Genomic DNA, 11386 nt, shown 5'->3' with positions numbered 1-11386 from the left:
GCAAGTTCCCCCAGCCCCTGCCCCCCATTTTAATATGCCAGGGAATGGAGAAGTTGGAGCTGTCTTCTAAAAGACAGCTTTGAGGCTGCTAGGGTCCAACTCAGGGAGGCACACAGGGAAGGAGTGTGTGGGACCTTACCATGGTGGGCATTTACTGATTCTGTTGCAGACTTGGAGCACAGCAATGAGAGTTAGGCCACCTACACTGTATGTTGCTGGGGCTGCCATACCAAGATCCACAGACTGGGTGGCTTAAACAGCAGAAGCTGATTTTCTCACAGTTTTGGGGAGAAGTCCAAGGTTAAGATGTGGGCAGGGTCAGCTTCTCCTGAGGCCTCTCCGACTTGCAGGCGGCCGTTCTGTCACCCGACCTTTGCCTGGCCTTTGTGCATCCCTGGTGTCTTGTGTGTTTCCTCTTACAGGACACCAGTCAGATTGGAAAAGGTCCCATTTTAACTTAGTCCCCTCTTATGGCTCCATTTCCAAATACAGTCATGTTCTGAAGTACCATGGGTTAGGGTTTCAACATGGGACTTGGTGTAACACCAATCAAATGTCTGTTAATGAAGTGTTTAGTGAGTACCCTAGTGAGATACTTGGTTTTGATTTCATGTAAATGTATACACTAAACATGCAAGTATAACCAATATACTTAAGTATACTCAAGCAAGTGTAACAACATACTTAAACCCATTTTACTGAATTTGGGTAATCATAATTCGGAAGGTATTTCTGTCATACCTCATGTTAACAGTGTTTTTTTTTTTTTTTTTTTTTTTTAAGGTTTATTTATTTGAAAGGCAGAATGACAGAAAGATGGAGACACAGAACTTCCACCTGCTGGTTCACTCCTTAAATGGGCACAGTATCTGGGGCTGGGCCAGGCTGAAGACATAAGCCAGAAATTCCATCCTAGTCTCACACATGAGTGGCAGGGGCCCAAAAACTTGGACTGCTGCTACCTTCCCAGGCACATTAGCAGGGAGCTAGATTGGAAGTGGAGCAGCTGGGACTCAAACAGGCACTCATATGGGGTGCTGGTATTGCAAGCAATAGCTGATAAATCTTCCTCATTATAGTTGTATGGGAAAAAAAATTTAACTGACTTTACATCTTTAAGATTTTTTTATTTACTTGAGAGGCAGAAAGAGATCTTTCATCCAGTGGTTCACTTCCCAAATGGCCACAACGGCCAGAGCTGGGCAGATCCAAAGCCAGGAGCCAGGAGCTGCTTCTGGCTCTCCCACATGAGTGCAAGGGTCCAAGCACTAGGGCTATTTTCACTGCTTTCTCCCTCTCCTCTCCCCGCACCTCCTTGTGCTGCCTTTCAATAAGCCATTGGTTCTAAGTGTATGTCAGAATTTGAAATTTTTGGCCGGCGCCGCGGCTCACTAGGCTAATCCTCCGCCTAGCGGCGCCGGCACACCGGGTTCTAGTCCCGGTTGCCCCTCTTCCAGGCCAGCCCTCTGCTGTGGCCAGGGAGTGCAGTGGAGGATGGCCCAGGTGCTTGGGCCCTGCACCCCATGGGAGACCAGGAAAAGCACCTGGCTCCTGGCTCCTGCCACCGGATCGGCACGGTGCGCCGGTCGCAGCGCGCCGGCCGCGGCGGCCATTGGAGGGTGAACCAACGGCAAAGGAAGACCTTTCTCTCTGTCTCTCTCTCTCACTGTCCACTCTGCCTGTCAAAAAAAAAAAAAAAAAAAAAAAGAATTTGAAATTTTTTTCTTTTGTACTTTAGAGGAGTTACAGTATTTATATACCACATGTGATATTAGTACACCCAGTGAGGTCTGAAGCAGAATGCTGTAAGGCAAGCACATTTTTTAGCAGGAGCCAGTGACAGCAGGTTAAGCTGCTGCTTGTGATGCCAGCATTCCTTGTCTGGCAGCCAGTTTGAGTTCTGGCAACTTCACTTCTGATCCAGCTCCCTGCTAATGTGCCTGGAAGGCAGGGGAAGATGCTCAAGTACTTGGGTCCCTGCCACTCAGAAAGGGAGACCTTGATGGAGTTCCAGGTTCTTGGCTCCAGCCTGGCTCTCTTGGCCATTGCAGCCATCTGGGGAGTGAACCAGCAGATGGAAGATCTCTTTTCTCTCTGTTCCTCTCTGTGTGTCATTCTTCCTTTCAATTAAGTAAATAAAAATCTTTAAAATAATTTTTTCTTTACTAAAGACATGTATATTCTATGACCCAGCCTTTTCACTCCCGGGTTATATCAAACAAAAATAAGTTCACATAAGCACTATGTATAACGTCATAATTACACTGTGTGAGTGAAGTTTATCTAATTCTACTGAATTGATTCCCATTAACATGTACTCATAGCAGTTTTATTTGTAATAGCCCTAAACTGGAAACAACCCAAATGAATATCAGCATTAGATTAGTAAGTTTTGGTGTATTTAAGCAATGGAATACTACACACACTGAAAATAAATGAGCTACAGCTACACAGCACGAATATCTGAAAAACCAATGCTGATTGAAAGTTGTTAGATACAAAAATGCATGTTCTATGATTCTACTTGGAGCAGATTGAACCACGAATTCATCTATGATGAGATGATAGTGGTTACCTTTGGGGGAGGATATTTCGGAGATGCTGGTAAAATGTTGATCCTTCAAGTAGATGTGAATCTTTATAGAGCCCCACTAATGTGGCAGCTGCCGTGCTAGGCATTAAAGAGCCTTCCTCATTTTATTTAGTAGAGCAGATTGCTTAATAAAGACTTCCTAGTTACACTGTTTGCCTATATTGTTAGAGCCCACATGAAATGAACTCTCAGGATAGAATAAGCCACTGAGCTCCTGGTGTTTCCACCATGGTTCCAATGACTGCTCCTGGCTGCTCACTTCTGGCTGTTTGCATCAACCAGCCAGACCCCCATACTCCTCACCTGCGATGGCCCCTGGAGGAAACGGCATGCACAGTAGCTGGTGGGAGGGTCAGCTCTCAGGACCTCACAATACTCCTGTATTCTGACCTCCTGGCCCACTCCATCTCTGGTTCCAAACCCCTTGCTCAACTCCTTACCCCTTTTAATTCTCTCCGGCCCTTGCCCACTGTGACATCCTTTGTTACTGAACTTGTTGGCCACTTCTTATTTCTCCTTCCATTTGAACCAAGTCCTTGGCACTGGCAGAGAGCATCATTAAGGCAGTAGGCCTGCTGCCTACTCAGAAACTGTCCAGGAAATGGAAACTCTCCCATCCTAGGGTTCCTGCACCAATGCTGAGACAAAGCGGGGAAGCAATGTGTGGCTGAGAGCACTTGGTTTATTTTCACAGGTGGCAAGCACAGCAGGGAAACAAAAGGCAGATGTGTGTCCCACAGTTCTCAAACTTGTGAGCTTAATGCATCTCCTTTCATGGACAAGTCAAGCCCTTCCTCATATAATCTGGAAGGCCAAAGTGCACCCAGCTACTCCTTTAAGGCATGCAGAGCCAGAACTTGGCTTATATTTGCTGGATTTCCAACTGTGCTCCTCTCTTGGGGTTGCTAAGAATATCTTACCAAGAATGTCTCTTTCTCTGGATCCCAGGTATCTTGTTGGTGGTGCTTTGTGAGTCAGATTTATCTAATTCTACTGATCTGATAAATCTAAATCCCACTAACAAAGCATCACTTCAGAGTATCTTAAGTACTCATCATCATATAATTATGAATTTGTTTCAAAAAGTTCATGGAAATTATAAAAGATAAGCATTTTAGTGCAAAAATTTTTTTGAAATCTGCACATGAAGGGCCTTCATAAAGTTCATGGAAAATACATATTATGAAAACAGTGTACATGATTTCAACATTTTTTACACCAAAATACATTTTTAATTCCATTTTCCACAAACTTTGAAGTACCCTCATAGGTGCATTTTAAAACAGAATCCACTATAAGGTACATTTCACATACATAACATGCATGTTAATATTTTCCTCTGTAACATAGCAACTTGCCTTTTTCATTCCTTGCCATTAGTAAGTTGGCATTCAAATTTCAGGGTCCCCACCTAGCTGTGGACTGCTTGCACATTTTTAGCCAGGGCATTTCCTCTAGGCTTATTTCACACTCTGGCCCCTCCCTCCCTACACTACCATAGAAAATGTATGTCCACACAAATAACTGGAATGCAGCATTTCTGCTTGTCTCATTCTAGTCCAGGAAAACAGGTAAGAAATACTAGATGGTCATTTTTCAATCATCCAGTATATACTGGGCATTTTGTTTCCAGTCACCACTCTGGCTGCAGGGTACATAATATGAGAGGTCTTCCAAAAGACCTCTTCATTTTTAGGGAGGACAGAATCTACTGCTTCACAGATGCCTCAGAAGTGAATTCAACCCATCAGAAATGTTATGAAGTTATACAAGACGACAAGTGGGTGACGCAGGGAGAATACAACTGTCTCAGTCACATGTCATTTTCAGCCTAGAGCCATACTAATTCAAAAGCCACCGGTGAGTCGAGACACTGAAAACAGTCACCTTGTTTCCATTACTTCGGGTCATGAAGTGAAATATGTCTAAAGTCTGCCTGGGTGAGTCCAGGTGGCTTTTCAGAAGGAACACTTGAACTGAAGTGCTAACAACAGGTAAGGGTGTGGCTGAGGCAGATGCGGGGCTCCTGGGCCAGAGGGCAGAAAACAGCATGGGACTTGAGGAAGCAGAACTACGGAGAGTAGGTGCAGGCAGGTTGTGAGAGCCCTCCTATGTCAAGTTAGGGACTTTATCCCACAGCCAGTGTGGAACTCCTTTATAAAGAAGTCTGGGAAGACAAGAAAGATGATAAAATTTGTGTTTTTGCAAAGTCATTTAGGAATAATTTCAAAAATAAATTGGAGCATTAAGATGAAAGTTTTATGTTATGCATATTTTGCCATAATGAAAAATCAAAATCAGTCAATTAATTGGAGGTTTAAAGCCGCAGTAAGGGCTGGTGTTATGGCACAGCATAAGAAGCAGCCTCTGCCTGCAACCGCTGGTATCTCATAGAAGCATGGGTTCGAGTCCTGGCTGCTTCATCTCTGATCCAGCTCTCTGCTAATGCGTTGGGATGGCAGCAGAAGATGGGAGACCCGGAAAAAACTCCTGGCTCCTGGCTTTGGCCTGGCCTGACCCAGCTCTGGCCATTGCAGCCATTTGGGGAGTGAACTACCAAATGCAGGGTCTCTCTCTCTCTCTCTCTCTCTGCCTCTGCCTCTCTCTGTAACTCTGCCTTTCAAATAAATAAATGTTTTTTAAAAAACTAATCAAGCAATATCATTATGCAGAAAGTCAAATATTTAAAACATGTTAAGTGAAAAAATAAGGTAAATCTGGAATAGGAATTTGGTATAAAGAAGTATGGTAGAATTAATTTATGCTATAACAGAAGTTGACACAAAGTTTATGTGAAAAATCTTTGGAGAAGCTTAAGTTCAGACAACATTTTCATTTGATTTTGAGGTACATAAAATGAAGTCATAATACATATTTCCCCAATTTTAATAAAAATTGCACTTTTAATAAAAACACAATGAACTGTCTCAATTCTCTTAGCCTAGCGTTTCAGGTAGAAGCCTGGAAAATGTTCCCTACTGGCCTGTCCTGTTCTCTCTAGCTGCAAAGACTGTCACAATATATTACCAAAAAACCATTTTTTAAATCAAAGCAGACAATCAACAAACATGATAAACCCTACAACAGGCATACCATGTCTGAAACTGAACTACGGTATTTGCATCGAGATTTCTGTTTGAACTCAAACACTATGGCACATTCTGCTGCCCCTATTCCATGTGTGCTGGCAGTAACAACCTGCAGAGTAAATATCACAGAGACACAGGGAAGGCCGATTAACCGCCCTATGTCTGCTTGTCATATCCTCTGTGTCTGAAATACAGTCCAGTGACACATTCCTGGGAGACTTCTCAGGTGCTGACTGAAAGGGAGGTGGGTATGTTAAGCACTGCCAATACCTGGCAATCATATGCAACGTTTTAGATACAGTACAGTCGTTTTGAAGTGTAGGTATTTTTTCATCCCCTAACAGATCTTATTTTTGTCTTTTTAGGGGAAAAAAACCTCAGGAACTCTTCTTGTCACTTAGAGATGATTTCCTTTGTATCCTACCAGATGGTCCAAATCTTCTTTGAATGGATCATAGCCTTGCTCCTTCAAACAGCGCAGTGCCCAGAAAAGCTGATCTGGTGGAGGAAATTCTTCCCAAGGAACCCACTGCCAGCCTGGAAAAGAAACGGTCCAAATCAATTAACTGAGCTAACAGGAAGCAAAAGGTACTTACTGTGGTGAGCTCGCCCAGATTTAGAAAAAAGTAACTGAATTTAAATGGGTTGTGTACTGATAAGATGAGTTGCGTGGCCGTGTGAGTTCCAACTTGCATTTAGGATGACTACTTCCAGGGGACGGTGACTACTTAAACGCTGCGTTGTGTGAATATGAAGCCGTATTCACAGAGGTCACGCTGGCGAAACCCAGCCCAAAACTTATTCAATGTTTGGGATTTGTCCAGAAATCTCCAGGTTGTCTGTGCACCCACCCATTTAATGTCTACAACCACCCACCTGAGGTGGTTGCTGCTCTCACAGCTGAGGAAGGGGGCCCAGGCATTGCACAACATGCCCAGGGCTCTGGAGCTCTAAGTGGAAGAACCAGGAGCAAACCCAGCGGTCCGGTTGCTGATACCCCTCTGGATTCAAGCCTACTTGGATATGTCTATTGCCTTGGTCTGCTGAGGCTGCTGGAACAGACTGGCATTTATTAGGACAATGAGAGACCTCCAAAGCGATTTTTCTCACAGTTCTAGAGGGTGTGACTCCAAGAAGAAAAACTGGAAGACCTGGTGTCTACCGGGGGCCTGTTTCCAGGTTCATGGATTGCAAGCTTCCCTCTGTGTCCTCATGTGGCAGCGGTCTCTCTGTTAAGAGCACTAACCCCATTCATGAGGTTTCTGCCCTCAGAACCGTTATCACCTCCCAATGCCCCCACCCACCAATACTATCCCCTGGGAGGCTAGGATTTCAACAGAGGAATTCTGGGGGGGACACAAACATCCAGATCGTCACATAAGCAAAGAGAATCTAATTTTTTTTGTAGGGCAGCACAAGGTACCATTCCTAGCAAGAGGCTCTCCCCAAAGAGAAATGCATTGTTACAGACAGTTCTCTTACTTTCATTCTTTTCAGGTTCTACATTCTTTGGTTCTGAATCCTGAGTCACGTCCACCTCTCCTTTCATCAGTATAGTCACATAATGGTAATTTTCTTTTTCAACGAAAGAGTTCACGACCGAGGCAAAGCGAACATTGTTCAGGTGAAGGGCAGCTTCTTCCCAGGTTTCCCTCTGAGCGCATTCTTCCCAGGTCTCACTAAAAACCAGAAACACATCAGTGTATTTAAGTCTATTCATATAATTTTTTTTGGCCATGAAATTCTTGGGTAGGAATTTTGAGGATAAAGCAAAAAGAACTATAACTAGTTCATCCCTTAAAAAAAAAAAAACAGATTTGTTTATTTATTTGAAAGAGTTACAGAGAGGCAGAGAGAGAGAGAGAGAGAGAGAGAGAGGTCTTTCATTCGTTGATTCACTCCTGAGATGGCTGCAACAGCTGTAGCTGCACCGATCTGAAGCCAGGAGCCAGGAGCTTTTTCTGGGTCTGCCACATGCAGGGACGTGGGCCATCCTCCACTGCTTTCCCAGGCCATAGCAGAGAGCTGGATTGGAAGTGGAGCAGCTGGGTCTCGAACCGGTGCCCATATGGATGCCAGCACTGCAGGTGATGGCTTTACTCACTACACCACAGCCCACTGCCCACAGCGCCAGCACCGGTGCAAAATATTTTGAAATCCATGCACGTAAGGGGTTTTTTAAAAGTTCAAGGGAAATTTGTATTACAAAAGAACTACATGGATTTCACTTTTTTGAACCAAAATAAACTTTAAAAAATTATTTATTTATTTGAAAGATTTATGGGGCTTCGGGGGTGGAGGGAGAGAGAAAGAGAGAAAGAGAGAAAGAGAGAGAGAGAGAGAGAGAGAGAATCTTCTATTTGATGGTTCACTCCCCAGACAGCCACATCAGCTGGGGCTGGGCCAGGCTAAAGGCAGAAGCCAGGAGCTTCTTTTGCGTCTCCAATGTGGTATTTGAGCCTTCCTCCATTGCTTTTCTCAGACCATTAGCAGAGAGTGGGATTGAAAGTGGAGCAGCCAAGACTCGAACTGGCGCCCATATGGGATGCTGGCATCACAGGTGGCAATTTAGTCTGCTATGTCACAATACTGGCCCCAAATAAATTTATCCTTTAATTCCACTTTTCATGAACTTTTAGAATACCTTCATACAATCTAGCACTTAGTAAAAACCTCATTAAAGTTCATTGGCTATGATCATTTGATATCTATGTCAAGACTTTATTACTTTCTTGTGTTATTAAGATAGCTATCTCTAGCCATTACTCTTGTAATTTATACATTTAACTGCTGCAACCACCAATCAACAAAATAAAATATGTATAGCTATCTGGACAATTTGGTTGTTAATCAAGAAACTTTATCAATTATAAACTGGCAGTTTATACTGATGTGAAAATGATAAATTTATTGATGCTTTTATAACTTCCAAAACCATTAAAAAAATTCACATGCTAAAAGCTCATAAGAATTCCATAGTTTATAAAAGGCAAAATCCAAGGGCCAGCACTATGGTGTAGCAGGTAAAGCCACCACCTACAGTGTTGGCGTCCCATCTGGGCTCTGGTTCAAGTCGTGGCTGCTCTACTTCTGATCCAGCTCTCTGCTATATCCTGGGAAAGCAGTAGAAGATGGCCCATGTCCTTGGGCCCCTATACCTGTGTGGGAGACCCAGAAGAAGCTCCTGGCTCCTGGCTTCAGATTAGCTCAGCTCTGGCTGTTGCAGCCAACTGGGGAGTGAACCAGCGGATGGAAGACCTCTCTCTTTGTCTCTCTCTGCCTCTCCTAATCTCTGTGTAACTCTGACTTTCAAGTAAATAAATATATCTTTAAAAAAAAGGGGGGGGGCAAAATCTGATCAAAAGGCATTTAGAATCAAGCCTCTAACTTTGACTATCAATAAGAAACATGTGTATTAGAAGAATATAGTGATAATGTGAAATTGTTCAGGACAAATGACAACGTTCTTCAACAAATAAACAGCATAGGAAAAAAGGGGATGAAAAGCTTATAAACTTATCAGTCAAATACAATATGTGCCCTTCCTTTGATCCTGATTGGTACAAAACAGTAAAGACATTTTCCAGTTTCACTAATTGTGGCAAATAGTACAGACAGGATATCAGATGATACTAAAGAATTTTGGGAAGCGGTGGGCATTTGGTGCAGTGGTTATACATCCCTGCTTCTCCCAGATTGTCTGCTGGGCTACTCTGCTTCCGATGTGGCTTCCTGCTACTGTTCACCCTGGGAGGCAGCAGCTGATGGATCAATTACTTGGGCCCCTGCCACTTACATGGGAGTGGATGGAGAGGACTAATTTAAAAAGTCAAGTCCAGGCCGGTGATGTGGCACAGTGGGTTTAAGCCCTGGCCTGAAGTGCAGGCATCCCATATGGGTGCCAGTTCTAGTCCTGGCTGCTCCTCTTCTCATCCAGCTCTCTGCTGTGGCCTGGGAAAGCAGTAGAAGATGGCCCAACCATTTGGGACCCTGCACCCATGTGGGAGACCTAGAAGAAGCTCCTGGCTCCTGGCTTCGGATCAGCACAGCTCTGGCCGTTGTGGCCATCTTGGGAGTCAACCAGTGGATGGAAGATCTCTCTCTCTGTCTCTACCTCTCTCTGTAACTCTTTCAAATGAATAAAATAAATCTTTAAAAAAAAATTAAAAGTAAGTCTACTAGAAATACTAATTAGTGAAGATGGAAGTCTGCGATTTCCTTTAAAATTCTTAGAATAAGGTGCGCATGTGTGTGTGTCTGTGTTTTGGAGGGGAGGATGAAGCAGTCTGATGCAATGAGAACAAGCTCTGAGTGTGGGGCCCGAGGAGTCACCGCTTCCTCCACTTTCAGGTACATGTGAACGTTTAAATACGAAAGGAAGAACGCTCAGTCTGGATGCTTTTAGATGCTGATGTTGATTTTAGCCTTGTTCTCATTCCAGAATCCATTTCCTAGCACAAGGCCCGGCTCTCTTCACTAAATCTTAACTGTCCAGCTCCCTTTGTGGTCTGATGTATGATCAAACCAGAGTGCCAAGGCACAAACGAATCTTAAAAGAGTATTTTGCCCATTCTCCATTTTCAGAATGTATCAATGGAGGCCCGCTGAGTTTCACTAGCCTGCTTGCTGGGCTAAGAGTGCAACACACATTACACAGCCAGGACATCGGTGTGCATCCAAGTCCCAGGGAAACCTGCAAGTGGCTGACAGCACGGACTATTTGAGGTGCCACTTTCCGGCACTAAGGAAAAACACATCTCAGAAACCAACTCCTGGTTGAAGTGAAGCGCGGACAAATCCCACAGGGCAGCGGGAAATGCTTCCTTACCCAGCACAGCGCCCTCTCCCGGTCGAGGGAAGGAACCGCGGGACCGCGAGAGGAAAGACGCAGCGCCGGCGCGGACGCGCCCACGCACGGCGCACGGACGCACGAGCGCTGCGAGCTTCTCTTTCGGGCGCGTGTTCTGTGTGTCCCGGGGTTGGCCACTCGGTTGCTCACCCGAACTCCAGATGACCCCCAGGAAGCTGGAAACTGCCGGCTCCAAACGACCCTTTCCTCTTGCCCAGGAGGACGCATCGAGGATGCCGGCTGCTGGTCACCACTACGCCTACCCCGACCCCGGGCCGCTGCCCTCGCGGCTCCGCGATGGCCTTCATGGCGCGCGCAGGAGCGGCCGGCCGCGGCAGGAAGTGACGTGTGCCGCGCGCCGCCCCGAGCGCTGCCCGAGCGCTGCCCGAGCTGGCGCGGGCGCCCGGGGGCACATCGAGACGCGGCTCCGCTTTGCCGGCTGGGGCGCGGTGCCGCTGCCTCGCGGCTTGTGAAGCGTGGTGCCTCTTCCGAAGACGGCGTGCCGAGCAGGGCCGCTTGCTGTTGCGCCTTAAACAGTATACACTTCCACAGTCTTCGAGCCCCGCGTTTACAAGGCTTGCGCTCTTAAAACCCTCTGTAGGCCTGAGCGTTCTTTTTGCCCCGAATGACCGTCTTGGCCACCGTGAGCTCATTCGTACTGTAGCTCAAATCGGTGAGGTACCAGAGGCCAGGACAAATCCTATAGAAACATCCCAGTGTTTAAAACTATGATTAGAGCTTACAGACAGCTTTAGGGACGAAATAAGGAGCTGTCCGTAGATTGTGTCGGCACGAGTTAGTTACCGGTTTGAGAAGAAAGATTATTTTTAGGTGTTGGCACACCGTGCACCAAGT

General features: G+C 45.4%; 1 protein-coding gene across 1 annotated transcript; it reads right to left on the bottom strand.

Moving 5' to 3' along the window:
• Nucleotides 1–3255: 3255 nt before the first annotated feature.
• On the bottom strand, nucleotides 3256–10902 carry NUDT15 (nudix hydrolase 15). The gene is made up of 3 exons (XM_002720720.6): nucleotides 10682–10902; nucleotides 7165–7361; nucleotides 3256–6219 (listed from the first exon to the last, which is right to left on the bottom strand). Exons 1-3 carry the CDS (start codon nucleotides 10837–10839, stop codon nucleotides 6080–6082), a joined length of 495 nt encoding a protein of 164 aa, XP_002720766.1. The 5' UTR covers nucleotides 10840–10902; the 3' UTR covers nucleotides 3256–6079.
• Nucleotides 10903–11386: the final 484 nt, after the last annotated feature.

This window comes from Oryctolagus cuniculus, chromosome 9 (assembly GCF_051225735.1).
Source record: "Oryctolagus cuniculus isolate XC-2025 breed Fujian yellow rabbit chromosome 9, ASM5122573v1, whole genome shotgun sequence".
In the NCBI taxonomy this organism is placed as follows: Eukaryota; Metazoa; Chordata; class Mammalia; order Lagomorpha; family Leporidae; genus Oryctolagus; species Oryctolagus cuniculus.
Note: the sequence above shows the minus strand (reverse complement) of the source record. Positions and strands in the feature narration are given on the sequence as shown.

What these genes read in the sequence shown, in the direction of transcription:
- NUDT15 (XM_002720720.6), bottom strand. Translation starts at nt 10,839, where the DNA reads ATGAAGGCCATCGCGGAGCCGCGAGGGCAGCGGCCCGGGGTCGGGGTA. An exon ending in GGGGGTCATCTGGAGTTCGG is followed by an intron (nt 7,362 to 10,681) that starts GTGAGCAACCGA and finishes TCTGGTTTTTAG; the next exon opens with TGAGACCTGGGAAGAATGCG. An exon ending in AGAACCTGAAAAGAATGAAA is followed by an intron (nt 6,220 to 7,164) that starts GTAAGAGAACTG and finishes TTTCTTTTCCAG; the next exon opens with GCTGGCAGTGGGTTCCTTGG.